This window comes from Meyerozyma guilliermondii, genomic scaffold (assembly GCF_000149425.1).
Source record: "Meyerozyma guilliermondii ATCC 6260 scaffold_5 genomic scaffold, whole genome shotgun sequence".
Classification (NCBI taxonomy): Eukaryota; Fungi; Ascomycota; class Pichiomycetes; order Serinales; family Debaryomycetaceae; genus Meyerozyma; species Meyerozyma guilliermondii.
In genome coordinates, this window is record NW_001809796.1 from 876,277 (window position 1) to 903,954 (window position 27,678).

The 27,678-nt window shown below is 44.9% G+C and overlaps 17 protein-coding genes across 17 annotated transcripts; 14 read left to right on the forward strand and 3 right to left on the reverse strand. All coding sequences in view use genetic code 12, as the record gives it.

The window, feature by feature from the left end:
• Window positions 1–310: 310 nt before the first annotated feature.
• Window positions 311–1,876, forward strand: RTG3 (Rtg3p; the record flags this gene model as incomplete). Its single annotated transcript, XM_001483646.1, has 1 exon — window positions 311–1,876. The coding sequence occupies one exon, from the start codon at window positions 311–313 to the stop codon at window positions 1,874–1,876; it is 1,566 nt and encodes a 521-aa protein (XP_001483696.2).
• A 200-nt stretch (window positions 1,877–2,076) lies between these two features.
• On the forward strand, window positions 2,077–2,799 carry SFT2 (Sft2p; the record flags this gene model as incomplete). The annotated part of the gene is made up of 1 exon (XM_001483647.1): window positions 2,077–2,799. One exon carries the CDS (start codon window positions 2,077–2,079, stop codon window positions 2,797–2,799), a length of 723 nt encoding a protein of 240 aa, XP_001483697.2.
• Window positions 2,800–3,358: 559 nt separating this feature from the next.
• HNT1 (adenosine 5'-monophosphoramidase) lies at window positions 3,359–3,781 on the reverse strand (the record flags this gene model as incomplete). Its single annotated transcript, XM_001483648.1, has 1 exon — window positions 3,359–3,781. One exon carries the CDS (start codon window positions 3,779–3,781, stop codon window positions 3,359–3,361), a length of 423 nt encoding a protein of 140 aa, XP_001483698.1.
• Window positions 3,782–4,258: 477 nt separating this feature from the next.
• On the forward strand, window positions 4,259–6,736 carry CDC48 (AAA family ATPase; the record flags this gene model as incomplete). Its single annotated transcript, XM_001483649.1, has 1 exon — window positions 4,259–6,736. The coding sequence occupies one exon, from the start codon at window positions 4,259–4,261 to the stop codon at window positions 6,734–6,736; it is 2,478 nt and encodes an 825-aa protein (XP_001483699.2).
• A 623-nt stretch (window positions 6,737–7,359) lies between these two features.
• Window positions 7,360–8,028, forward strand: DPM1 (dolichyl-phosphate beta-D-mannosyltransferase; the record flags this gene model as incomplete). The annotated part of the gene is made up of 1 exon (XM_001483650.1): window positions 7,360–8,028. One exon carries the CDS (start codon window positions 7,360–7,362, stop codon window positions 8,026–8,028), a length of 669 nt encoding a protein of 222 aa, XP_001483700.2.
• Window positions 8,029–8,187: 159 nt separating this feature from the next.
• On the forward strand, window positions 8,188–9,978 carry UBA2 (E1 ubiquitin-activating protein; the record flags this gene model as incomplete). The annotated part of the gene is made up of 1 exon (XM_001483651.1): window positions 8,188–9,978. One exon carries the CDS (start codon window positions 8,188–8,190, stop codon window positions 9,976–9,978), a length of 1,791 nt encoding a protein of 596 aa, XP_001483701.2.
• Window positions 9,979–10,135: 157 nt separating this feature from the next.
• Window positions 10,136–10,516, forward strand: PFY1 (profilin; the record flags this gene model as incomplete). Its single annotated transcript, XM_001483652.1, has 1 exon — window positions 10,136–10,516. The coding sequence occupies one exon, from the start codon at window positions 10,136–10,138 to the stop codon at window positions 10,514–10,516; it is 381 nt and encodes a 126-aa protein (XP_001483702.1).
• A 151-nt stretch (window positions 10,517–10,667) lies between these two features.
• PGUG_04432 (uncharacterized protein) lies at window positions 10,668–11,156 on the forward strand (the record flags this gene model as incomplete). The annotated part of the gene is made up of 1 exon (XM_001483653.1): window positions 10,668–11,156. The coding sequence occupies one exon, from the start codon at window positions 10,668–10,670 to the stop codon at window positions 11,154–11,156; it is 489 nt and encodes a 162-aa protein (XP_001483703.1).
• A 228-nt stretch (window positions 11,157–11,384) lies between these two features.
• On the forward strand, window positions 11,385–11,702 carry PGUG_04433 (uncharacterized protein; the record flags this gene model as incomplete). Its single annotated transcript, XM_001483654.1, has 1 exon — window positions 11,385–11,702. One exon carries the CDS (start codon window positions 11,385–11,387, stop codon window positions 11,700–11,702), a length of 318 nt encoding a protein of 105 aa, XP_001483704.1.
• A 703-nt stretch (window positions 11,703–12,405) lies between these two features.
• Window positions 12,406–12,714, forward strand: PGUG_04434 (uncharacterized protein; the record flags this gene model as incomplete). The annotated part of the gene is made up of 1 exon (XM_001483655.1): window positions 12,406–12,714. The coding sequence occupies one exon, from the start codon at window positions 12,406–12,408 to the stop codon at window positions 12,712–12,714; it is 309 nt and encodes a 102-aa protein (XP_001483705.1).
• A 125-nt stretch (window positions 12,715–12,839) lies between these two features.
• NRP1 (Nrp1p) lies at window positions 12,840–14,426 on the reverse strand (the record flags this gene model as incomplete). The annotated part of the gene is made up of 1 exon (XM_001483656.1): window positions 12,840–14,426. The coding sequence occupies one exon, from the start codon at window positions 14,424–14,426 to the stop codon at window positions 12,840–12,842; it is 1,587 nt and encodes a 528-aa protein (XP_001483706.2).
• Window positions 14,427–14,668: 242 nt separating this feature from the next.
• PGUG_04436 (uncharacterized protein) lies at window positions 14,669–17,197 on the forward strand (the record flags this gene model as incomplete). Its single annotated transcript, XM_001483657.1, has 1 exon — window positions 14,669–17,197. One exon carries the CDS (start codon window positions 14,669–14,671, stop codon window positions 17,195–17,197), a length of 2,529 nt encoding a protein of 842 aa, XP_001483707.2.
• Window positions 17,198–17,216: 19 nt separating this feature from the next.
• UME6 (Zn(II)2Cys6 transcription factor UME6) lies at window positions 17,217–18,287 on the reverse strand (the record flags this gene model as incomplete). Its single annotated transcript, XM_001483658.1, has 1 exon — window positions 17,217–18,287. The coding sequence occupies one exon, from the start codon at window positions 18,285–18,287 to the stop codon at window positions 17,217–17,219; it is 1,071 nt and encodes a 356-aa protein (XP_001483708.2).
• Window positions 18,288–20,318: 2,031 nt separating this feature from the next.
• PGUG_04438 (uncharacterized protein) lies at window positions 20,319–21,527 on the forward strand (the record flags this gene model as incomplete). Its single annotated transcript, XM_001483659.1, has 1 exon — window positions 20,319–21,527. The coding sequence occupies one exon, from the start codon at window positions 20,319–20,321 to the stop codon at window positions 21,525–21,527; it is 1,209 nt and encodes a 402-aa protein (XP_001483709.2).
• Window positions 21,528–22,735: 1,208 nt separating this feature from the next.
• Window positions 22,736–24,601, forward strand: PGUG_04439 (uncharacterized protein; the record flags this gene model as incomplete). The annotated part of the gene is made up of 1 exon (XM_001483660.1): window positions 22,736–24,601. The coding sequence occupies one exon, from the start codon at window positions 22,736–22,738 to the stop codon at window positions 24,599–24,601; it is 1,866 nt and encodes a 621-aa protein (XP_001483710.2).
• Window positions 24,602–25,132: 531 nt separating this feature from the next.
• Window positions 25,133–26,161, forward strand: PGUG_04440 (uncharacterized protein; the record flags this gene model as incomplete). The annotated part of the gene is made up of 1 exon (XM_001483661.1): window positions 25,133–26,161. One exon carries the CDS (start codon window positions 25,133–25,135, stop codon window positions 26,159–26,161), a length of 1,029 nt encoding a protein of 342 aa, XP_001483711.2.
• A 204-nt stretch (window positions 26,162–26,365) lies between these two features.
• PGUG_04441 (putative protein kinase) lies at window positions 26,366–27,673 on the forward strand (the record flags this gene model as incomplete). Its single annotated transcript, XM_001483662.1, has 1 exon — window positions 26,366–27,673. One exon carries the CDS (start codon window positions 26,366–26,368, stop codon window positions 27,671–27,673), a length of 1,308 nt encoding a protein of 435 aa, XP_001483712.2.
• Window positions 27,674–27,678: the final 5 nt, after the last annotated feature.

Here is a 27,678-nt window from a genome sequence, read left to right on the forward strand (position 1 = left end):
GGATCAGGAGGTGATTTAGTTGGGCATCATGATGAGGAGCATGTTCCAAACGAAGAAGCTTACGAAGCCGAACATGAAGTAGGCATCAACGCGTTCCAATAGCTTAATTGCTTTCTTTAAAATCGCGTCTGACACGGTCGCCGTATCGCAGGTTCAAATACTTGCGTGCCCTCGTTAGCACAATTGTAAATCCTTGTCGCTACATGATTTCGGAAGCCGGATTTGTGATCTCAAGTGAGGCGATACATTTAAGGAGGCACCAGAAGCAGAGGCAAAGTATAATGCAATTGAACTTGAGTTATTGACTAAGATGACCTTTTTACCAAGTGTAAGGGATGATGCCAGGAAGTCTGTGAATAAACCACTCAAATTTACTGAGTCGGAGCTGGACTATATCGTCGAGGTCATGAAGAAAATATTCTCGAACGAAAACGTCGTTGAGACAGTTACGGCGACCATGGCAAATACGCAGAGAACATATGCTTCCGATATCAAGTACCGTTTTTTGGTGGACCTGCATATGTCTCTGTGTCCTGCACGCTATCCCTTGAGTTTCCTCTTCAACTCCCCACCAGCCATTTCAAACATGGAGGATTATCTAAAGGATAGCCCATCTGACATTGGTACAGGGGGCACCACGGACTCTGCGGGAGCCGGTCGTGAGGGCACGCTGAATACAAGTTATGAAAACGACTGGAAGGACAATTTTGAAAATTTCAATACCAATTCGAATAATAATATTCACGAGAATTTTGACAATGGGGTGAATTACAACGACTTTTTAGGTGATACCGGTGACTATAGTGCTCAGGACACGTACGGGAATGCATTCAATGGCCGATCGGGTGAAAAGTACCCTAATAATAGCATCGATTTCAACGAAAATTATTCCAATGCCAATGCTTTTCAAGCCAATGCCAACGATTTATCTTCATTTGGCATGAATCCGACACTCAGTCCAAGCTTTGATCCCCATGGCTTCTCTAATCCGGGCTCTTTGGCACCTGATCCTTTTTTGGACGATCTTGATGCCCTCGGGTTTCCCCACAACCACGAACCAGTGCAGTATATTAACCCTGCTAACACCGCCAATTTGGACGAGTTGATCTCGCCCGACACCAACGACAACTTCCTCACCCCACAATACTTTTCTCCTACCAACAACCAGCCGTCGGGATTTCGGCTCAATCTGATAGCCGAAAACGCTGCCCAACTGGCATTCAGTCCGCACCGTCAAAGCATTTCAGCCGGGATGGCTTCGGCCCCTAGACCTGCTAGTGCCCACCTTTCTCCGTACCTCTCACCAGCAGAGAACTCTCTCGATACGTTGCGATCACCGCCGTTCAATGGATCGTTTCTTCAATCTCCACCCACCATGCGCATTCCCCAGTCCAAAAGTGTGCCTGAAAGCCAGAACAATAGCTATAACAGTGCCATGTCGCCGCTGCTGGTGCAAAGCGGCAAGCAGCTTACTCGGGAAGAAAAACTCAAGCGGAGACGGGAGTTTCATAATGCCGTCGAAAGACGTCGTCGAGATTTGATTAAGGAACGCATCAAAGAACTTGGGTTGTTGGTGCCGCCTTCGATGCTCAATCCACAGCTCTGTGCCGTGCAGGCGTTTAAGGGGACTTCTCAACTAAATACTCGAGAGATCAACGAGTTACTTTCTACCATCAAGGTGAAAGAGACGAAGCCCAATAAGAGCACTATTCTCAACAAGTCGGTGGAGTACCTTTTGCACCTAAAGTATGTACTCGAAGAGCAGGAAAAGGCACGAGCCAAGTTGGAAAAGCAGATCCAGGAGGCGCTGGGGTCGCAGCCAAAGGAAGATACCTTCAATCCGGATGATTTTTTCTTGGGGGTTGTTGATCGGTAAACGGAAACAAGAGAGAAAGAGAGAGAGAGAAGGTACAAGTGAAATAAGAGAAAGAAGGGAAGACAGAGAAAGAGAGAAGACAGGAGAAGAGAACGATGATACAAGTGAAAGCATAGACGACAGTCAATGCGTAATTATACCTATGTAATATAGTTATGATTAGAATCTACATTAATACTGAAAGATAGAATCTCTAAAGTATGGTTTGCTACCTGAACCTCATCTCTTTCTCTCAATTAATTCTATTACTTCTTTTCTCACTTTATCTTACTCTTTTATTTCATTTCGCACTTCGCATTCACATTCACATTCAATCCATGGAACCAGAAAACGCCTTTCGACAGCAACTTTCCAGCTGGAATACCCGTCCTCCGGCCCGTGCTCCGTTTGCAGAATGGACCGACTATGTCAGAAATACAACCTCAGACCTTTATCTGTCACTTCCATCGTATAATACTGCCACGACCACCGAGGAACCTCAGTGGTTTCGACTCTCAAGACTTGAAAAATTGGTGGGTTTCGCATGCTGCTTGGCTGGATCCGTGCTCTGTTTCGTTACATGTTTCTTCCTATTTCCCGTATTAGCGCTCAAGCCTCGTAAATTTGCCATGTTGTGGTCGTTAGGATCGGTGTTGTTTGTGGTGAGTTTTGGAGTTTTACAAGGTCCTTATAATTATGCCAAACACCTTGTGTCTCGAGACAGAATCGTGTTCACAACTGTGTTCTTTTCATCGGTGATTTGGACCATGTATGCTGCCACGGTTCGAAAAAGTACCATCATGACCATCGTGGCTTCGGCGGTGGAAATGTTGGCAATTATCTATTATACCGTGAGTTACTTTCCTTTTGGAGCCCTGACATTGACTTTTTTTGGGAGTTATGTGGTGGGGTACATTGGAGGGTTTCTTGGGGGGTTGATATAACCACAAGGTTCAAGACTGAGGCAACAAATACTACAATCCACTACAAAACCACCTATGAACTACTACAAATTTCCACTACAATCCAATGACAATCCAATGACAATCCAAATACAACCTAGCTCAATTCAATTACAAACTACTGCAAAATCAACTTTCAACTACCACTACAAACTACTACAAACTACTACAATCCACTACAATGAACTACAAATTTCCACTACAAATTTTCACTACAATACAATGACAAACCAACTACAAGCTACTACAATCCACTACAATCAACTACAATTAAACTACAATCAACTACAAATTTCCACTACAGTCCACTACAATCATCTACCAATTTCCACTACAAACGACTACAAATAACCAGTTCAATGACAATACCACATTTAACTATCACTACAAACCTCCACTACAATACTTACAGACCACCCACGAATCAACTACAATCCAAATCCACAATCAACTATCGACCTTTATATTAATGGCTCAATGCTTTCTGGACCTGCGACTTCAACACTACAGCTTTATTCCATTGATTCAATTCTTATAAATCCTACAACTTTTCCTGGAGCTTCTTGTGCAACTTTTCCAACTTGGCAAAGTCGGTCTCCTCCGCTGGCCATCCTACACCCAATCCCGTCTCACTGTCCTTCTTGGGAATCAAATGAAAGTGAACATGGTCCACCACCTGGTGAGCAATCCGACCATTGTTTTGCAAAATATTGTACCCCGAACCTTCTGGGGTGTTGTTGGTGTCCAAGTCCAACGCCGTAGTCAATTTTTTCACCACGGGAAGAAGATCAGCAAGATATTCATCGGGAATATTGTGCAATTTAGCTCCGTGAAATTTGGGAATAATCAAGCAATGGCCCTCGGCAGTAGGCTGGATGTCAAGAAACGAGTATGTGAACTTGGTTTCTATGAGCTTGAATGAGGGAATCTCGCCCTTGATAATTTTGCAAAAGATACAAGACATGTGTGTGTGGGGTAGTGGAAATCAATTGAAAACGATGTTGAGTAGCTGGTGTTTGGATGCACGAGGAGCTATCTCCGAATATTATTGGAACCTACAATTAATGGAGCCTACGATGAAAAGGAGGGTCGATTCAGGAATGAACAGTAAGGTTTACTGTAAGCAGAGTGACTATTTAATTAATCAAATAAGAAACGACAAAAGAAGTATGTGCTGGACTTTTTACCTAATTTGACCTAATTTTCAAGATCACCAAATCCACCAACACCACCAAATCGGCAAATCTTCAAGTCACTACTCCACATCTTCCTCTTTTCCACTCCTTGGCACCGTATTCCTCTCTCAGTCCTTTCACGCGAACCTTCCAGCAACGCTGACATAAGCGCTGACATCACCACCGGTCGCCACCCTTGTCCGCGATTCCCATATAAAAAGGCCACCGATAGCTACCACCGCAACTGCTGGCAGTTTTTACTGAAAATGGCGCCCGAGAAAAAACATTTAATGGACGCCTCTGGTGATGCCACCGAAGAGGACAGAACTGCTACCGCAATCCTTCGTCGTAAAAAGAAGGACAATGCTTTGATTGTCGACGATGCTGAAAATGATGATAATTCCGTAATTACCTTGTCTTCAAATACTATGGAATTATTACAACTTTTCCGTGGAGACACCGTGCTCGTTAAGGGTAAAAAGCGGAAAGATACCGTGCTTATTGTGTTGGCTGATGACGATATGGCTGATGGAGTTGCTCGGATCAATAGATGTGTGAGAAACAACTTACGAGTAAGATTGGGAGATATCATTACTGTTCATCCGTGTCCTGATATCAAGTACGCCAACCGGATCTCGGTGTTACCCATTTCTGATACCGTGGAGGGAATCACTGGATCGTTGTTTGATGTGTACTTGAAACCATACTTTGTGGAGGCTTATAGACCGGTAAGGAAGGGAGATTTGTTCACCGTACGTGGTGGTATGAGACAGGTGGAATTCAAGGTGGTGGAAGTTGACCCTGAGGAAATTGCCATTGTGGCTCAAGATACCATTATCCATTGTGAGGGTGAACCAATCAACCGTGAAGATGAAGAGAACAACTTGAACGATGTTGGTTACGACGACATTGGTGGATGTAAGAAGCAGATGGCGCAAATCAGAGAATTGGTTGAGTTGCCTTTGCGTCATCCTCAATTGTTCAAGCTGATTGGTATCAAGCCACCTAAGGGTATCTTGATGTACGGTCCTCCTGGTACCGGTAAGACAGTGATGGCGCGTGCCGTGGCCAACGAAACCGGTGCCTTCTTCTTCTTGATCAACGGTCCGGAAATCATGTCGAAAATGGCTGGAGAGTCAGAATCTAATTTGAGAAAGGCGTTTGAAGAAGCTGAAAAGAACGCTCCTTCGATTATTTTCATCGATGAAATCGACTCAATTGCTCCCAAGAGAGACAAGACCAATGGTGAGGTCGAGAGAAGAGTGGTGTCACAGTTGTTGACATTGATGGATGGTATGAAAGCCCGTTCCAATACTGTGGTCATTGCTGCTACCAACAGACCCAACTCGATCGATCCCGCTTTGAGACGTTTCGGCCGTTTCGACAGAGAAGTTGACATCGGAGTGCCCGACGCCGCTGGAAGATTGGAGATCTTGCGTATCCATACCAAGAATATGAAATTGGCCGATGACGTTGATTTGGAAGCCATTGCATCGGAAACTCACGGTTTTGTGGGTGCTGATATTGCCTCTTTGTGTTCTGAGGCTGCTATGCAACAGATTAGAGAGAAGATGGACTTGATTGACTTGGAAGAAGAGACCATCGATGCCGAAGTGTTGGACTCCTTGGGAGTCACCATGGAGAACTTTAGATTTGCATTGAGCAACTCCAACCCATCTGCATTGCGTGAGACTGTGGTCGAGAACGTTAATGTCACTTGGGACGACATCGGTGGATTGGATAACATCAAGAACGAGTTGAAGGAGACGGTCGAGTACCCTGTTCTTCATCCCGACCAATACCAAAAATTTGGCTTGGCACCTACCAAGGGTGTTTTGTTCTTTGGACCTCCCGGTACTGGTAAGACATTGTTGGCTAAGGCGGTTGCTACAGAAGTGTCTGCCAATTTCATATCGGTTAAAGGACCAGAATTGTTGAGTATGTGGTATGGTGAGAGTGAATCGAATATTCGTGACATTTTCGACAAGGCCAGAGCCGCTGCTCCTACGGTGGTGTTTTTGGATGAATTGGATTCTATTGCCAAGGCTAGAGGCGGATCCAATGGTGACGCTGGAGGAGCATCCGACCGAGTTGTCAACCAATTGTTGACAGAAATGGATGGTATGAACGCCAAGAAGAACGTGTTCGTTATTGGTGCTACTAATAGACCTGATCAGATCGATCCTGCGTTACTCAGACCGGGAAGATTGGATCAATTGATCTACGTGCCATTACCTGATGAACCAGCACGGTTGTCTATCTTGCAAGCTCAATTGAGAAACACTCCATTGGAGCCTGGATTGGACTTGAATCTGATTGCCAAGGCAGCCCATGGATTTTCTGGTGCTGATTTATCCTACATTGTGCAAAGAGCTGCCAAGTTTGCTATTAAAGATTCTATCGAAGCCCAAATACGCCTGGAAAAATCCAAGGTGAAGACAGAAGGCGACGATGTCGAGATGTCCGAGGCCAAGCCCAAGACTGAGGGAGAAGCCGAAGAGGAAGAAGAAGAAGACCCCGTGCCCTACATCACCAGAGCTCACTTTGAGGAAGCTATGAAGACCGCCAAGAGGTCGGTTTCCGATGCTGAATTGCGTCGTTACGAAGCTTATGCTCAACAGCTTCAGTCATCACGCGGACAATTCGCCAATTTTAGATTCTCAGAGAGTAATGGTGCTCCAGCACCCGCTAATGAAGGAGGAGCTGCATTTGGTGCTGAAGAAGAGGATGACTTGTATAGCTAAGTCTAATAGATGTCGTTTTAGTTTGCACCTCATGGGCCCCGCTCTTACGTAATAGCAAGCCCGCAATCCATCGGGATTTAGCGAAAACTTTCGATTGATGCTTCTGGGGCAATGACCAAGCCTTTTTCGAGTAACGGGGCTTTATTCATGCTTGCGCCTGTGTTCTTGATAACTTCGGACTATGTAGTGTCAAGATTTACAGGTGCCACTGCAGCGACGGGGCTCAAAAAGACAAATCAGGGACGAAAACAGCAACGAATCGGATCGAATTTGTACCAATTTGGCAGGAAATGAGATATGATACCCATAGGCAGGGCCTGAATATATGACGAGAGAGAGATTGTAGGAGTGTAGAGAAAAGGAGAAAGGAGAAAGGAGAAAGGAGAAATGAAGAAATGAAGAAAATGAAGAAATGAAAAAATTGATGCAAACGAGAATACAAAAGAAAATGTGAAACACTTGACTAATAGAAGGAGATTGACGATTTGACAAAATTGACGTTTTTTTTCTTGAATTACTATTCCTTTATCTTGTCTTTTTCTCTTATTTCTTGTTTCTGTCTTCTCGTTTGCACCCGTGCACCAGACACATATCCTCGCGTCTGTTTCGTGTCCTTCTATATCATGCCAAACAAATACTCGGTGATTCTCCCCACTTACAACGAGCGCAGAAACCTTCCCATTCTCGTGTACTTGCTCCACAAGACGTTTGAGGCCAACAAACTAGACTGGGAAGTAGTTGTGGTTGATGATGCATCTCCTGATGGAACCCAAGATGTGTGCAAAGAATTGATTAAAATTTTTGGTGCTGAACATATACAATTGAGAGCACGTGCGGGCAAGCTTGGGCTTGGAACAGCGTATGTTCATGGATTACAATTTGTAACTGGAAATTTTGTGATTATAATGGATGCTGATTTCTCGCACCATCCGGATGCCATTCCTGAATTTATTGCCAAACAAAAAAGCGAAGACTACGATATTGTCACGGGAACGCGGTACGCTGGCAACGGTGGCGTTTACGGGTGGGACTTGAAGAGAAAGCTTGTGCTGAGAGGTGCCAATTTCTTGGCTGCAACAACTTTACGTCCAGGTGTACTGGACTTGACTGGGTCGTTCCGGTTGTACAAAAAGAACGTGCTCACCAAGATTATTGAAGTGACAAAGTCCAAGGGATATGTGTTTCAGATGGAGATGATGGTGAGAAGCCAGAGCGTTGGGATTCACGGTGGGAGAAGTGCCTATAAGTTTCGTGGACAGGTTGTATGGAGAGTCCAAATTAGGCGGCGATGAGATTGTGGGGTACTTGAAGGGGGTGTGGGCGTTGTTTGTGGGAGTATAGAGAGAAATGTAATGTGGTGAATATCTGATTGAATATTCTGATTGAATTTATGTTGTAGTTGCACCCGTGCACCAGGTATATCAGTTTACTCAATCTTCTCTTCTCTCATCATGAAGAGTCTCGAGCGGGTTTTGGGCCCAGAGCGATATCTGCGCATACGCAACACGTCGGTGTTGATGGTTGGGGCTGGAGGAATTGGGTGTGAGCTTCTTAAAAACCTTATTCTTTGTGGATTTGGAACCATTCACGCAGTGGATCTCGACACTATTACCCTCTCCAATTTGAACCGACAGTTTCTATTTCGCCAGAAGGACATCGACCAGTCCAAGTCGCTCACTGTGGTGAAAGCTGTGCAGAATTTCAACTACAACGATTGCAAACTCGAGGGTCATCATGGCAATATCATGGACACTGAAAAGTTTCCCATCGAATGGTGGGACCAGTTTTCTTATATATTCAATGCTCTTGACAATCTCGAGGCCCGGAGGTATGTGAACAAAATGGCGCTTTTTCTCCGAAAACCACTCATGGAAAGTGGAACCACTGGATTCGATGGACAAATTCAACCTATTTTTCCATATGTCACCGAATGCTTTGAGTGCCAGCCCAAGGTCACACCCAAGACATATCCCGTGTGCACGATCCGGTCTACACCTTCGCAGCCAATCCACTGTATTACCTGGGCAAAAGAGTTTTTGTACCATCAACTTTTCGATGAACTGGAAGACAAAACTCAGGACCAACGACGCCAGTTGGAATCCGAAACGCTGGACCGCCAGGAAATCGACAACTTGCTTCGGGAAAGCAACGAGCTTGCGGAATTGAGGCGGATGGTGCTGGAGCCTGGATCGCAGTTTGCTCAGGAATTGATCCACAAAATTTTCCAGGTGGATATTGAACGCCTTGTTAATATTGAGTCGTTGTGGAGGACCAGAAAGGTTCCAGAACCGCTCGATTTGCTGGAACTACAACACGAATTGGATGCACTTCTTCAAGAACCTCGGTCGCAGACCATACTTGTCAAAGACACCAGTACATGGACATTGCTCGAAAACCTCTATGTGCTTATTCGGGCACTGGAGTCGCTTCAAAAACGGATCAGTAGCGGGGAGGAGTCGTGTGTGCCGTTCGACAAGGATGATGAAGATTCGCTCAACTTTGTAGTTGCGGCTGCAAATTTGCGATCTGTGGTATTCCACATTGATCCGAAAACCAAGTTTGATATCAAGCAGATTGCAGGAAACATCATTCCGGCTATAGCCACCACAAATGCTATCATCTCCGGATTCCTGGTACTCGCTTCTCTTCCATTTTACGACCAAGAACCTCGGTCTCGAGGTGATTTTGGACCGGTTCCGCAAACTTCATCCACTGTTTTCACCAGTATACGTCCTAACAAGTACGTTACGGCCGCGGCGCTTTCACAACCCAGTCCGCTGTGTCCTGCCTGTTCATTGTCAGCTCGTGGGATTTTGCACGTTAGCCAAAAAGACGCTCCAACGTTGGGACAATTGGTGGAGATCATCAAGAAAAAGTATGGATATGAAGACATTGCTTTGATTTTGGGCAAAGCCAAGTTGATCTACGACGTAGATTTCGACGATAATGTGGACCGTAGCGTGCTTGAAGTGGCGGGTTTTGTTTCTGGTGAATTATTGCAAGTCCAAGACGACAACGATGAGTTGGAAAACTTGGAGTTTTATATTAGTTTGGGTGATAAAAATGAGTTGCCCGAGTTGGTTCTTCGCCAAAAGGTTAAAGAGAAGGAGAAAGTGAAAGAAAACGAAGAAAATGGAACTGGAGAACTGAACAATGGAGCACTTGAACCGGTGGAAATTATCGACGATGAAGTGGAAGAACCACCAACAAAAAGACAGAAAATCCTGGACATCATTGACTGAAAGAAAGAAAAACAGACTAGGGAAAGACAAAATCATGACTAGCTTTCATTGCATTTGAGTTCTAGTTGTAATTTTGCAACTATGGGCGCCTGCATGTGGTGGTGCACCGGTGTGCGCCGACTATTTAAACGTTCGTTGCGAATCATCCCCAACTATCATGTCCTGGCAAGCATACACAGACAATCTCACAGCTACTGGCAAGATTGATAAGGCAGCGTTATACTCGAGGGCAGGAGACTCGTTGTGGGCGCAATCGGGCGGTTTCCAGCTCGAGGCAAACGAAATTGCCGAGATCGCTGGTGCTTTTGATGACCCTTCTTCATTACAAACTTCGGGGTTGCACCTCCAGAAACAAAAGTACTTTTTGTTGAGGGCGGACGAACGGTCGATTTACGGAAAACTCCAGGAAGAAGGTGTGGTGGCCGTCAGAACCAAACAGGCGATTTTGCTTGCACATTATCCTCGTGGTGTGGAGCCTGGGTCGGCCACGACTGTAGTAGAGAAGTTGGCGGACTACTTGATTAGTGTTAACTATTAAAGAGAAGATGTGATACTAGTAGTGACTTTTGTTGTAGATTAGACAGGGCCGCGGTACAACAACCAGTGCACCGGTGCACCAGCTGGTGGCTGTCCTGCACACGCCCCGCGGTTTCCTCCAATCATAATTTCTGTGTCTTTCATTTATCACGATGTTGGCACGGTGTGTAAAAAACGAATTTGCCGCCACCGTGCGTGCTCAGCGCTTGAGGACCGTTCGCAGAACATACGCCTCTAGCTCAGAAAGCCACAGTGCTCCCAAAAAGGAATTCGAAGTTAGCATCACCAAGATTTTCGGAGTCGCTGCTTTGGCTGGCGGAGTTTATGTTTACAGAGGAATGGACGAACGGGACGAACCCATCGTCAAGACCGCTTTGTATAAGGAGGTGGAGGACCGTACGCATTTGCGGGACGAAAACTACCTCGAAAGATACAAGGCTTCGTTCATCAAGTCATATATGAGAGACAAAGGTGGAATAGGCCAAAGACAATATAGAAGACAAAGTGACGGCGCGGTTCCTTCGACGTTGATTCCCGCCCATTCGCCATACGGAAACCAGTTTGGCGCAGGTATAAAGACCGCCGAGTTGGGGCCTCGTAAGGAGCGCATTCGGCTCTATGCTCCATTGGAGAACAAGTAGCATTGCATGAGGGAGAGGAAGGAGAGAAACTGAAGAGAAAGAGAGAGAAACTGAGAGAGAAACTGAAAGAGAGAGTGTGTGTGAAAGAGTGTGGACTAGAAGTACATTATTGAATAAGATGAGGTTTAGTAGTGCTGTAGACAGTAGTGCGAATTTTCGTCAATTGTCACTCATTGATTTTCATTGAGATTCAATTGAGTCAGTTGAGTCAATTGATTTTAAGTTAAAATGGAGTGGAACGTCATTGTATACGACAAGCCGGGTGCAGACAGAACCCCAGTGAGAGCACAGCATCTTGCTGCGATTCCTGCTACTGTTAATGCTGGAATAGTCACTAGTGCTGGACCCATTTATCACGATATTGAAAAGACAAAATTTGCTGGAAGTACTTTCCATCTTATTGCCAACTCCAAGGAGGAAATCATTGAGTTTCTCAAGAAGGACATTTACTATGAAAAGGGTATTTGGGACATTGACAGCGTAGTAGCTCATCCCATGGGAGTCGCAGTTCGCAAGCAAAAAGACATGCCTGGAGTGAAATTTTAGACTAGAAAGAACTAGACTAGTGAGAATGGGGGACTAGAAAGAAGGTTTAGAGTTTTGATGAAAATTGAATGGGAAATTTCTCAATTGCAGTCTGTCACCATTACCATTTTACCAGTTTACCATTTTACCAAACTTACCATTATTTCCTTTGTTACTTATCATATCTCATCTCTTATTGTAGACTCATGACTTTAGCTGCCCCAAGTAAAATGTCCACTGTATTGTGGTGAACGGTAGTAGTCTCCGGTGAGGTTTATGGAAACGCTGATGCGGATAAGTGACGGTGAAGATATTTTTGTTTCTGATTTCTGAAATGATTCTGGTTTTGGTTCTGGTTCTGGTTTTGGTTTTGTTTATGTTGTGCTGCAAATCTAAGAGAGAACCTAGAGACTACATTACAGAATAGAAAGTTTATCTGGAGACTGTATTCGCAGTTGAAATCTTGATGATTCTGACATAATCAACGTTCACGGTAATTGAATAAACCTGGAGATCAGAGACTAATTAGACATCTTGAATATTCTTATGCCCTATTATCCGATAAGTCCGTATTAATAATTGACCAGATGTGGTAGTAGTTGATCTCTTGATCCAATCGGATTTATCTGACACATTACTAAGCAGCTCGATATAAAGGTGCTCAGGCCTTATTTTGCAACCAATTTATAGGTTTCATTTATCGGTAATTGACCAATTCTTTAATATGGAGTGGATCGCAATCGTATACGACAAGCCGGGAGCAGACAGAGCCCCAGTGATAGAGCAACACAAAGCTGCAGTTCCCGGTTACATCAAGGCTGGAATTGTCACTAATGCCGGACCTATTTTTGAAGACGAAGAAAGAACAAAATTTGCTGGAAGTGCGTTTAATCTTATTGCCAATTCCAAGGAGGAGGTGATTGAATTTCTCAAAAATGACATTTTTGGCAAAAGTGGAATTTGGGACATCGACAGCGTAGTTGTGCATCCGTTGGGAGTCGCTTATCGCAAGCAACAAGACTTGCAGTTTTGAGAGAAATCGATCTGGAACTAAATAGAGAACAAGTTGATTTCAAGATTTGACTACTCTCTCATTTAATCCTCTCTGTGTACCTCTTACTATTACCTATGTTACATATTACTCTATCGTACATCCGTTCATTGTAGACTCATGCCGTTGACCTGTTCCGCAAGTGTACTAAACTGTCCGTCAACCGGGGAACGGTAATAGTCGTACGACGAGGATTTCTGGAAGCGATGCGGATAATGCGAAAGTCGATGCTGATTTTGATTATTTTGCTGATTCTGATTCTGCTGATTTTGCAACTGCTGCAATTGCTGCTGCATGGAAACAATTGGCATCTGTCCCACCATATTGTTACTGAAATTGAGTGGCTGTCCACTGGCCGTGGCTGCGGCTATGGCTGCTGCGGTGGAATTCACCGACGAGTACTGGTTCATCATATGATTATTGGTCAAGTTTGAAGGCTTGTTACCACCACATTTGAGACAGGTGATGTTCTTGGCAAAGTTGTGGTATTGACAGGCATCGTTGGTACATTTCCAGTCACCGGCACGAAATGGAACATTGTACTTGTATGGGTTGGTTGGATTTAAAGAAGGTTTGGTTCCAGGACTTGCTTGAGTGTTGTTTCGGTAATTTTCCACCATGGTAACCGCACTGGTAGCAGGGAATGAGCACCTAAAACATGCTGTTCTACGCTGAAAATTCGAAAACCCACACGAAGGACATGTCCAGTCTCCTGGACGGGGTCTATTTTTGGACACTGGAAACGGTGTGAGCAATTGCGCCGCCCGGTCGAGCACCGTGGTGGAAGATGGTTGGACCTCAATGGCGCGGTCGCCAAGAACACGGCCATTGATCGGCAATGCCTCGGCTGCTTCTTCGTGGGTTGCAAACACGGCAAACCCCATGTTCTGGTTGTCGCCTTTAATGGTCCAAAATGCTATGGGACGGCCACCAAATTGGGTGAACCAAGACTCCAATTCCGACTGGGTGGTGTCCACCGGAAGGTTTTTGAGATTGAGGATTTTAGACTGTTCTTTCTTGAACACACGGAAATCCTCCGCAACGTCGTACGGAGTCGTAAAGAGAGTGGGCACCTTGGCGAGCTCGATGAGAATTGTAGTGAACGAGGAGAGGGAGTCTCTTTCATTGACCTTTTCCGGCTGAACCTTCTTTTCTTCTTTTTCTTTTTTCTCTTCCTTCTCCTCCTTTTCTTCTTTTCCTTCTTTCCCTTCCTCTCTCTTCACTGCCTCCACCATATCCCTCAAACTAGTTCCTTCTCTCCCCTTCCACCGCGCATACTCGCTCCGCAACTCAAACACCCGCGGCTGTTTCAAATACCCCGGAAGCTCCACCGACTTGTCCCGAGCTTCTCTGGGAATATGGACCCGAAGTGGAAACGCATCGTAGGAAACGAACGAAAATTCCTTTTCTCCCACATATTCCTTCACCGCCGCCTCCAACTTGTCGATAGCGTCCCGAAACGTGCCTGCGTTCCGAACATGTTCCCAGGAAATTCCGTGGATCTGGGTGCACCATGGAGTGATGGGAGTGTTTGTGGGCCGAACGAAAGTTTGGTTTCGAGTAAGTTCTTGTAGTGTTGACGCGTCCACGATACACCAGGAGATCAGGATGAGCTCTGTGGAGTCGGGAGTGACATATGAGTTTGTTTCGTCACAGGTGGTGGCGGTATTTACCACGACATAAACGTCGCTCATGGTGGGTTTTGAGACTGATGAAAATTTGTGATATGGAGTCACGTGCGACGATAAGTCAGATTCTGGAGATACCGGTTGATAATACTATTTTAGCCTCAGTTGTGTTCATCGTCATCAATTGAGTTCCTGTGTTCATTCTGAACCATTTTCTTTGACATTACCTGAAATTTATTTAGTTTTGACAATTCTTCTTTCTATTTTTCTTCCTAATCTTTTTTAATTCTTATCGTTTTGCGCACGTTATGAATGATACACCAGCCGATCGAATGGGCCCCCAGCGGGTATTCGGGGCCCAGCTAGCACTATGTCTATGGATCGGGGTGTCGTCGTTTGTTCTATTTTGCTTTTTGCGCTATAAATGGCCACATATATATGCTGTGAGGACATTTCGAAAACACGCCGGTTCCGGAATCGGTAGTGGAATCCGGCCACTTCCCAAGAAAATCTTTGGTTGGTTGAGTATAACGTGGTCTATTACTGACGACGAGGTGCTCCAGTGGTCGGGGCTAGACGCGTATGTGTTTTTGGCATTTTTCAGAATGGGAATTCGAATCTTTTCATTTTTAGCGGTGCTTGCGGTGTTTATATTGAGCCCAATTCGCTACTATTTTACAGGAAATTACGATAAAGATGATGTTTCGTGGACAAAAAACACGCATCTTACCGCCGTTCTTAAATCTCCCAAGAAAAATCCAGATTTATCCGATGATTTTCCAAACTACCTTTGGGTATATTCCATTTTCGTCTACGTTTTTTCCATCACCGTCTACATTGTCTTGTACGACACATCCCGGGTGGTGCTCCGCACCCGCCAGAAGTACTTGGCAGCTCAGGACTCCATCACAGACCGTACAATTCGCCTTGAAGGCATTCCCAAAAAACTTTTGGACCCGCACGGTGGTCCAGAAAGATTGCGTCGCTTCATTGAAAATCTTGGAATTGGTACTGTGACCGATATAAAGATGATCTACGACTGGTCGCCATTCCAGCAGCTTTTTGAAAAAAGGAACGTTGTGCTCCATAAACTTGAAGAATTATATGCGCACCATTATGGTCTCGTTATCGACATTTATCGCCCGGATGTCACCCCCAAAGTCCTCCCAAAGCTTCCTATTGACTCTGTGCTTCCGCTGCCTCTGGAAGGTGAAGCTCGTGGCAAGATTCTGAAACTAGCGGCCGAATTGACCAGCTTGAACTCCCAAATCCGGGAAATGCAATTTCTCTTTGATTCTGAAACTTGCACATTTCGTCCTGGAATCTCCTCAAAAACCTTCCTCCAGACCACAAGTGCATTTATTACCATGGACTCCGTCGCTTCTGCTCAAATGGCTGCTCAGGCGGTGCTAGATCCTCGTCAGTATAAGCTCATGGTGACGTTGGCCCCGGCTCCAAAAGATATCAATTGGAGCTATTTTGCGTTGAGCTACTACCGCAAGCTCCTCCGGTCGTATGTGGTGACTTTTGTCATCGTTTTGAGTTACGTATTCATCTTCTTTTTGGTTACGCCCATCACCGCCTTGTTGAACGTGAAAACGATAACCAAATTTTGGCCTGCTTTGGGGGACCTCATATCAAAATCCGACTGGGCAACCACTTTTGTGACGGGAATCTTGCCTCCTCTTTTGGTTTCGTTGTTAAATGTGCTGCTTCCTTATTTTTACAAGTACTTGTCGACCCATCAAGGGTTCGCTTCCAATAGCGACATTGAACTCTCGACGCTTCTGAAAAACTTCTTTTTCGTGTTTTTCAACTTGTTCTTGATTTTCAACGTCACGGGTACGTTCTGGGATTACTTGTCATACATGAAAGATACCACCAAATTGGCATACCAATTGGCTGAGAAATTCAAAGAAGTTTCCTTGTTCTATGTCGATTTGATCTTGCTTCAAGGTTTGGCTATGTTCCCTGTACGTCTTCTTCAGCTTGGAGATGTGGTTGTCTCCAATGTGTTGGGACGCATATTTTTGCTTAGAGGAATCATCTTAAAGACTTCCAGAGACTACCGATTTTACTATTATACTCCACCGATTTTCGACTTTGGAATCCAGTTACCACAGCACATATTTGCGTTTATCATTATACTAACTTATTCTGTGGTTTCGACCAAAATCGTGGTTTCTGGCTTGGTATATTTTACATTGGGTTACTTTGTCTACAAGTACCAATTGGTATACAACTTTGTCCATCCTCCACACTCCACCGGCAAAGTTTGGCCCATGATTTTCAGGCGCATTGTCCTTGGGCTTATACTCTTCCAATTGTTCATGTGTGGTACTTTGGCGTTAGAAGGTGCGGTGTTGCTAGCAGTTTTATGTGCTCCATTGATCATTGTGACACTTATTTTGTCTTGGAATTTCGAGCGGTTTTACCGTCCACTCAGCAACTTTATTGCCCTAGGTGCCATTCAAAATCCGTACGATTTCGACAAGATGTTTGGAGACGACACATCTGAGAGCACTGGACTGTCGAAGCAGAGCGTCGGACTGCTGCAAGAATCTGTTCCCGAGGGGGAAACCACTCAATTGTTGCCGAGACAATTGCGAAGACGAAAGTCGACTGTTGATGAAGATCGGGAGCAATTTACCGATTATACAGCTCCGTATCTTCTTGACCCGCTACATGGCCCGTGGGTAGGGTTTGAAGGAGAATATATATCCATGGTGGAGTATAGTGGAGCGGAAGATTTGGAAAATGGAGACACTTCAGTGATTTCTACACGAGAAGAAGAAATGGTGGTTCGACGCAAGCTACGGCTCAGTGAGTGGGAATAGCAGTAATTAATATATAGGTCTAACTAACTCTTCTGCCCTTATCGGACCCCGATTTGTTTCGGGGACGAGCTATTTGCTGGAGTTTTTCTTGCCGTAAGTTCTTGTCGGTCACATAGGCAGGTTTATCAGGAGAATAGTCACACTCGAGATTATATTTTTTGCACCCATTGCAAACAGGTCGTTCTTCGTCGCACTTGACGTGCTTTATTCGGCAGATCCAGCATCCATTTCTTGACCGAGGATTTAGTTTTCTTCGGGTATGTTTCTTAGGAGTTTTCACCGCGGCAGCTGCTGCTTCGTTGAGTGACAATTTGGACGATTTCCGAGAAATCGAATGGTCTTCTGATCTCGACGATACCAGAGAGTCGGACCTAACACTCGCATTGAGGTCGAGGTTGACATAGTTGTTGATCAAGGGAGACATCATGGAGTCAGCAGATTTTGGAAGTCTTTGCAACGACGGCTTTTTGGAAAATGAAGGTTTTTTGGTGATTTTCGACGTTGAAGGAGAGACGCTGATACTGGACGACGACTTGGTTCGCTGGCCGTAGCGAGAGCTCTCGGAAGTGTCTGAGTAGTCGCTGACTCCGTCGCTGAACGAGGGTGTGAACGGAGCAATGAAATCGGTTCTTATGGGTGGAGGAGGAAAGAACTGGTCATAAGACGGCGAGAGCTCGTTGATCGATTCCAATGAAGGATTTGGCAAATCTGCCAAAGAATAGAAATCGTGGGTGTCGGGAACGTCAGGAAAAAACGAGTCTGACGGGTCCCATTGTGGCGTGGGGTCCGGTAATCCATGGGAAATCATGGCGTGGCGGACACCAAGCGGCAGGTTTTGGTGATCTGGGAGGTGGTGATTAAGAGGATCTTGGTGATTTTGATTATGGTTGATTGGATTTTGATTTGGAATAAAAAAGTCCACCGGAAGATTGGAGGTGGGACTTATGGGCATGAACGGCGGTGAGTAACCGGCATTGAAGTCGTGGATATGAGGACCGGCTCTATCGGTATATTGGTAAGGATGGTTTTGTTTAGGGGAATAAGGTTGCAATTTATGGTCTTGGTGGTGGGAGACTCCGTAGTTGGGCATAAGCTATGGCGTGGCCAGAAGACGAGGTTGAAGTGTTGAATGGTGAAAATGTGAAAATTGTGAAGGAATGAATGGTAATGGTTAATGGTATGGTAGCCTGTTGAATGACTAGGCTGGTCAAGCTGAAAAATTATTAGCTTAATGACTGTAACCGGAGCTGAAAAGTCTAATGACTAGTACCGGTAATGCTGGTCTGAAGAACTAAAACCAGTGGTTTTTTCTATGCAATGAATAACAATAATGTACTGAAAAGTATCATGCCAATTGACCAAGATTGGCCAACCACCAAACGCCGCAGGCAACCAAGGCGATTTATCGCTTGAATGCGGGAATATACCGGAAGCGGACAAACGTTAGGTCAAGCTACGTGTTTCCAATCCGCAACTTTCAAGAGATAATTCTGTGGAATGAAAAATGATGGCTAACCAAGATCCCAATTTAGATACCAAACAATTGATTATTTGCGTGTAGGTCCACGTATGCAGCCCACATCAATAGTTATAAGGCGGCGGCACCGCCACATTGATTGTTATGTCGCTTCTGGGACAATTTCGTAATCTATTGTAGGTTGTAGCACAAACGTAGATGCGCACGCAAACCTTGTGCATTAAAACAAAAATAAACAAAAATAAAAAAAACTGCACGTAATAAGGTGCATAATGCATGAAGTTCCCCTGAGATGTGAGTTGCAGCCTCAAACCTCGCCAGGAAGTGCTTAAACTTGCTTTTTTACTCGTTATTGGTATGGCATCGTACCGTCTAGATGTGCAAGTGCGATCATACTTTGGTAACCAAATAATACTCCCTTTCACAACGTCATTCAGTAAATTGTCGACGCACTATTCTTAATACCTCTGCAGGTTGCCTGACGCATGTTGTTACATATGCCACAATGGGTCCACTATTATACGGTATTTGATCGGCTGGCATACTCGTCAGTGTAATGCATGCACTCTATTGTTTCCGGCTCAACTTGCTTAATAGCCGTTGGTTTATGATGGTGGTGAGACGTTATACCGTTATACGTGCAGGTGCTCCGATGTCAATGGAGACGATGAGCGATCGTAGCAATGCAACGCGGGGAAGCGAGAGCCAATCACATCGCGTTATCTTAGACATGTGCGGTGTCCGAATTGGCATTATAATGCATGAATTGAACAACTAGCATAAGATTCCCAATTGGACAATCGAAGATAAATCCAAATGTGATTTGTCTTAAAGTGATTTAGCCTAAAGATTTATCCTAAATTGATTTATCCAAATTATTTTGTCTCAGATACCGACGATCTCGCAAAAAACCGGTACCATTATTTTACTAACCATAGAATAACGGCGCATCCAACTGTCATTATCCATTCTCGCTCCTTTTTCATTCCGTTTTCATGCCTTGTCAATGTCCATTATATGGCGCCGCCGCACGCGCTCCGATGCGGTGTATGGGTTTGGGCTCCGGGCCATAGGCCGTTATCATATGTCAGGCAATGCGGACACGTCGCCATCATTCCGGTCTGGAATCGCATTTGAAACCAAAGTCTTGCATCGCGGAACTGTCCCTGCTGCAAAATCTCTGCATGGATTTCTGCACCTTTTTCCGCGGTGCATGCATAGTACCAACCGAAATAGGACATCAATCCCCCTGCACATTGTGGTGGTGCACCGCGGTATGCTACTAAAGCAAAAAATTTTCCGCGAAACTTTTCATCTTCTGGATTACCAGCAACCCTGATACACTCGATTCAGCAGAGCACAAATGGCCGGAAGTAGATAAAATGAACCCTCCTCTAATCCAGTCTCCTCTGCACATTGCAGCCGTAGGAACCCTGGTTCGCTGGTGGGAATATCTTCGTAGTCACGTGCTTTCGATCACGTGGTGTAGCTTTTCGTCTTTTCGACTAGATTTGGTTGGTGCAGCGCGGCGCCATCGTATAATCTTGGCGTCGTGCAGATGGCTATTATGCAGCGCGTCTTCTTCCGTCAACACAACAAAAAAAAACATCGTCGAACTTTTAGTTTTGTTTTGGTTTTTCTGGTATGAAGAAACGCCTCGTTATCTCCAATCCGTCACCCATCAATGAGCTCACGCCATCTATTAGAGCCAGTATTATATTGATTTCCAAATATGCTTTTGCAGCCGAAAATCCAAAAGAACTTTCCATCAAAAAAGGCGATGTTTTGAAACTTTTGGACCGTCCAGGAAACGGGTGGATTCTCGTAAATTTTGTGGACAAGGTGGCTTCTCCAGGGTTGGTTCCATCAACTTATGTGGACATTGCTATCAATGATACCATTCATCCCATCACTTTAAGTTGGCTTCATGCCACGGGTAGTGGTCACGAAAAAGGTTGGAACGAGTCAAATTATTTGGATCTTCAAGTTAAACAACTCTTGCGCTCCAATAGTCCTTTAACCATCAACAATCGCGCGTATCCAGTGAATTGTTCAATTTCCAATTGTCTTTCATTTGATAACCGGTACTGGTATCGACTCGATGTTACGTATTCCGACCATTCTCAAAGCTACATTTGTCGGTATTACCAGGACTTCTATGAATTGCACATTGCTCTCGTCCAATGTAAAAACCTGCTTGCTGCTACAAGCATTTCCGACCCCAAAGAAACAATCCAACTTCCCAAGCTCCCCGAACCAATTCCCTCCACTTGTATCGACGACAAGCACCAATTAATGTCTCTTCTCTTGAAACGTTGCAACGACTTGCACGTATACATCAACAAACTAATTTTAAACAAAAACTATCAAACCTGTGAAACTTTTATGAATTGGTTGGATTTGGACTACCGAAATTTGGGCGGGTTTTCCGTCGATGGGCCAGTGGATCTCACCAACGACGAAATCAACGAAAAGGTGCTTCCTGAGTCCCTCAATCTTTTCAAGGACAACAAAGTGGAGGTTAATAATACACCAGAACTCGACCGTAATAGCAAAAGTTCTCGCGGGTCTGACTTGCCCCAACGAACCAAATCGAAAAACATCTACAATCATTACCAGCAAATCACTTTCATTGAGCACCCCAAATTACCCCAGAGCTCGCCAGTGTTGCGTGTCAACACCTCGGTAGCCAATGGCATTTCCAAGTCGAGCCCCAAAGAATTTACCAAAGAAAACCGGTCTACACAAGAGTCCTATAACTCTACGCTGGTATCGGTATTTTCCGCGACGGAGCGCAAATCACCAGCGGCCAATTGGCCGGACCTGGATTTTAGTTTCTCCAAGAGAAAGTGATAAGCACACTGCGGAGCAGCCTTCAATTCTTCTTAGCATTAATGTAAGATTTAATAAACAAAGACGAAAGAACGAAGAACAAAGATAAACAGAAAGAACGAAGTAAGCGGAAGAAAATGGAAGATAAACAAATGCACAAGCTGCATATGTGGGGTGCCCAGGATCGGAGTTGTGGAGCTGTAGAGTGTTTACATTCAAGGTTGCAAAATTTGGAAATTTTGCAACGTAGCAGAAAAACAACAAATGTTACAAATCAAGCAAGCTCTACGAGTATCAAAACCTACGAGTAACCGAAACATTTGAACTACTGAAGCAGAGCCTGTTTCGTTTAGTATGGCGTTATAAATCCGATGCGCAATTTAGACTGTGCATATTGACATGCTGTAATCGTGTTCGGAGATGCGCCCAATTGGGCGGCTGCACGGACTAAATCGGTAATTCTACTTCATGTTCATTTCAGAGCGAAAGGATATGGTAGAGAAGGTTAAACCAAAACACATGTACTCAACTTCGTATCTTTACTCCTATATCGGACATATAGACATTTACCCGATCTGGACGATTATTGTAACAATGGGAAATAACAATGGAGATGATTACGCGTAAGATATCATCAACAATAGGTCGTATCATCGACCCAGTATTGTTTTTCAAAACACCACGAAACCTTTTGGCCCAAAACGGCACAATTGGTGCCAGGTCCACTGCAGCCTTATATTGTTTGACATCAACGCACCGAAAGAGATAGCGGTCCGTGCATATGTCTGCGGGCGCGCCTGCACGCAGATGGTGTTGATATGCATCGATTTTCTGCCGATGAGCCTGAGCTTCTATTAGGTTCGTTCATTTAACTAATACAGCCCCAATTTCACCCCGCCGTCGGCATGATGGGCGGTTTTGAGTGTCTGAAATTAGGTAAAGAACTGCCCATCATGTGAGGCAATGCATGCAGCCGAGGGGCATTACTTAGTAGCCTATGCGGCGCGCGCCCCCGGGCAGCCGCCCACACGCCGCACGCCGCACATGATGCAGGTCGATACACCAATTACCGGTACTTACAATAACATTGTTTAAGTTGGTTTCTTCACAAGAACAGAAAAAATCCAATTACCACCGAATCTTTTTCCTGAAAACACAATAAACATCGAAACCGGTAATATAGTTGCAGATATAAACATCGAGAATCTCCTCCTAAAACTTCTTTAGTCATGTCCAACAGCCTTTTCAAATCCAAGCAAATAAAGTCAAGGCGCAACTTGAAGTCGTTGAACATTTCTGCGCCGATGCTTGCGGACGTTCGAGAATCGGCACCCGTTTCCAATACAAAAGCTTCAACGAAAACTTTTCCAAGTGTGATTTTGGTGGCCAAATATTCATTCACCGCAGAACTGGATGCTGAGCTTTCGGTTAAAAAAAGTGACTTTGTCAAGCTTTTGAACAGGCCACGTAACGGGTGGTTGTTTGTGCAATATCTCGACAGCTACCAGGCCCGGGGGCTCATTCCTGCTTCGTATGTTGACATCGAGGTGAATGATAACAAGAACCCGATTTCGATGGAGTGGTTGAATGAGATGGAACCACAGAACTACGGGACAAAAGGCGAGAAGAACAAGTCAAATAGTGACCAGATCACAGAGAAAAGCGACAAGATTACGAAGGAAAAATCTGGCGAAATTTCCAGCAAAAGTGACCACTCCACCAAAGAAATTTCTGGCGAAATTTCCCAAATTTCCGAAAGTTCCAGCCACAACCTGTTCAGTTTCGGAGTCTCAGAAACCCTTGAACCCTCAACCCCAGCACTCGCTCCGTCGTCAACTTTTCAAGCTCCAGCTACTCCCAAATCTATAACCATTTCCAACGTTTTGCAGTCTTCTGTTGGTGGAGTGTGGTACCGGGTCGATGTCCGTATGTCGGACCAAAGTATGGTTTATGTGGCCAAAAGATACCAAGATTTCTACAATCTTCATGTTGCGTTGCTGCAAACCACCAAAGCGATTTCATCACTTCCTCGTCTTCCTCAACCAATTCGAACAAATATGATTGGTGTAATGTCCAAGCCTCGTACCGACAGAGTTTACCTTGAAAGCTTGCTTGTACGATGCAACGAACTCAACTATTACGTCAACCAGCTCATCAAAACCACCAGTGTAAATGGTATGGAGATCTACAACTGGATCATGACTACTAGCGATCCCCGGCTCATTTTTGTTAATGAGGCTGCTGTGAACATGTTCAGCGAAGATATCAACAAGAAACTCTATCCAAATTCTACAAATGTCATGGCTGTTCTTCTGCCGAAACTGACTAATGTTGCAACTTTCTCACCAACCACCACCACTAACCAAACCACTAACAGCACAAGTCTCAACAGCTTATCGTCTCTCCTCGACACCTACGAGGCAGACCACCCAGAACAATCTGATCCCAACCATTCTGAATCTGAACCCGATTCTCACATAAATTCCGATTTTGTCGAGCCACCAGACTCATCCCAAGACTCAGAAAACTCTACATGGGAATTAAACTCCGCCGGAAACAGTACTGCCGACACCAGTGCCGACGAGAGCAATTGCGAAAAAACTGCAAAGCCGCAACCAAATGTTGCAAACATAGATACCCGGGTTAGGCACCCTTCGTCGTCCAGTGCCGAGTCGATTTTTTCCGCCATCCACAAATCTGCTCCTTCAACCCCCACCTTCAATTACTACACAGACCAGGTTTCACCATCTACGCCGGTGGAATTCCACGAGGAATTACCGGTGGAAAAACCCAGAACACAATCCGCTTCTGGTCCAGCCGCAGGAGACCTCATAAAAATCAAAGTGTCACTCAACAATGCCCAGGGTGATATAGTTGCGCTCCGCATCAAGAGAACAAACCTTATGTCGGTTGTCTACCTCAAAAAGCTTCTCTCACATAGAATCTACAAAGACTTTAATTTGATCCACCACTATAAATTGGTTGCAGAGGGAGAAAAAGATATGGATGATGAAGCGCTTCTTGACTACATGAAACTGCAAAGCAAGGTGCACTTGACGTTACGTCGGGTGCGTCAAAGTTCCACTACCAAATGAGTTTTTCAGGTATTCATTTTCACGTGGAGTTCCATGTTTCTTTTGCGTCGAATGGTGCGTTGTGTTAAAAAATAAAACCATGCACCATGCATGCGCCCACCAACGGTGCACAAATCCGACGAAGGATTGTTCGATGGCCCCGGTGGTCTGAACAAGGCTGATGTAACTTGCAAGGATTCTTTCAAGTCTGTTGCTATGTAGTATTATTACAGTGCTACGGCTGTGTATGATTTCCCCTTATTTAGCCTAATCAACAATACCCCCACAATATGTCATTTCCTATTTCAGCGCGACGCATGCCTGTTTCGGAGGGCTACTTCTAGCGACACATCACCTTTCCTAATTAGGCCGCCAGCCTCACCATTGCGATAACATAGAATTCACTGCCTCCGATGGTAAATTTAATCCACTAGACATTTGCAGATTTATACATCACGCCACTTCTTCCTACAGATACCCACTAAGCACCAATTCAAACCCGTAGCTTCCCACGATACCATATTAACTAGCGAAATCTCCTTTTGTTGCAATATGGGGTTCAAATTCTTGTGGTCTTCAAAACGGGCTTCTTACGCCAGCTCCGACGAGTCTTCTGTGTTTGACTCGGCTCCGACAACCCTCAGTATTCCCACCATCACCGAAGAAGACTTAAACAAAACATCAAAGCCAACCAGCTGCTATACAACTCGGCCGCTTCTGGAGGAAACATTGTGTTTAGAAAAGGTAGAGGACAAAACAGAACAATATTCACAGCACAAACGTCAACAATATTCGAAAGATCCTCCTCAACCTTCAAAAAGTTCACAACAAAAAGCTTCACAGAATCAACCGCAACCTTCACAACGTTCACCTCAAAATTCTTCCTCCTCCTCCAGACTCGAACGCCGAAAGTCCTTCGGTTTGTTGCTAGCACAGAAAGTGTCTCGCCTATCAGGGTCCCATTTGAAGGAATCCAGGCCCAAATCGACTCTTTTTGAGTCGTCTCCAACTTCAAACACTTATAACACCCACCGCCAACTGACAGCTCCCAAATCACCTCCCAGAGACCCAGAGTCACCAGAAAGATTTTCGCTGTCTCCTTCCACCCTTGTAGGTCTGGACGTTTCGCCAAAGCTTCCTTACGTTTTGGAAAACCAGCCTTCTATCACCCATATAATTGAGCCCCGCCAAAAAACCCAAATACCCACTTTTTTCCACGCCCGGCCCCAGCTGCTGACGTTCGAGCTTCCTGTTAAAAAAGACCAGATTTTAAAAATCAAGATCTTTGTCACCTCGTCCTCCAGCTCCACCAGCGACGTGATCGCACTCAAACTCAAAAAACAAAAACTCCAGAACATCCACGAGTTGATCCAGGTGATCCAGTTCAAAGTTGGGTTTCGGCTCGCCGCGGTGGAAACCTCCGATATCAAGCTCTCGATTTTTTTCAAAAACCCAAAACTCAAGCCCATACCGTTGCTGCAAAGTGACAGCGCTGGTCGCTCTCTCGACTCCAACTTGCTCATGGACTATATTATTGCCAAGGACAAGCTCTATGTCAATGCGTGTGTAGATGTAAACTAGAATACAAGAAATTCAAGAATTGAAATTACTGAAATATGAAATTCATTTGGATTAAGTTGGTTGGACTGAAAGTTCTTGATTTGCACCCATTCGCTTATCTGCAGTCCTCCTGCAGTTGCCTCAGCACTCCACGTGGAAATGCTGCGAAACACTCTTCTCATGAGGTCCACTACAGAATAGCCAATAATCCCACAAAATCACCGAATGACGGAAGTATTCTCTTTCGATGACGAGGACTTGTCCCAGCAAACTGAAAACCTAAATATTGACGATCTCAACTACCGCATTCTTCCGGACCAAGAACCGGACTCCATCTCCAGCTCTAATTACGAACAAAAAGACGTGGTTTCCGAGCTCCGCAAACCAGTTCCCATCAAACAAAACAGACGAAACTCCTCCCATGCTATCGACGTGAACGAAAATTTCGTTTCTTCAATCAACAAATCTTATTCGAGTGCTGGCTCATTGGGCCCGTATAAACCCAAGCTTCTGGATTTCGAACCAATCAAAGTGTTGGGAAAGGGGTCTTTCGGGAAGGTTCTCCTCGTACGAGAGATCTCCACAGGCAGGTTGTTTGCCCTGAAACAACTCAAAAAGGCAACTTTAATCATCAGTGACGATGAAATCAACACCGTCAATTACCAACGAACTGTTAATGAAAAGTCCATTTTGGAAATGGTCGACCACCCCAACATCGTCCTGCTCTACTACGCTTTCCAAGACCACAACAAGCTCTACCTAATCCTCGAGTATCTTGACGGCGGTGAGTTGTTTCACCACTTGGCTCAAGAACGATTCATGAGTGAAAAAAATGCCTCGTACTACATAGCCCAGATGGTGTTGGCTTTGCGCTACTTGCACACCAAGCTAGGTGTCATCTACAGGGACTTAAAACCGGAAAATTGCATGCTCAACTCGCTTGGAAACTTGGTGCTCACCGACTTTGGTCTCTCCAAAGTTTCTTCCGAAGACGACCCTTCTCACTCGCTCACAGGTACGGCCCAGTATATGGCGCCAGAGATACTCAAGGGAGAAAATTACGGATTTGCAGTAGACTGGTGGTCGCTTGGATGCGTAGCCTTCGATTTACTCACTGGATCTCCGCCATTTACTGGCAACAATAATAAGAAAATCATGGACAAAATCATATCTTCCAAGAAAAACCTCAAATTTCCCTTCTATCTTTCACAGGACGCAAAGGACCTTCTCAGAAAATTATTACAAGCAAACCCAGACAAACGCATGGATATAGACGGCAACTTTGACATGTTGAAAAACCACCGATTTTTTCGATATGTCGATTGGAAACAACTTGAATCTGGAAACCAGAGCGATGTACTCCCTCCTATACTACCGGTGATAACGAATCCCGTCCTTGCGGAAAATTTCGATCCCGAATTCACAGATTTACCATTCACTCCTCAAAAGCATTTCGACCTGGCGTCAGATATACTACATGTCAAGGGCTTTACGTTTGCCAACGAAAGCTACCTTGAAAAATATAGATCATAGACTGT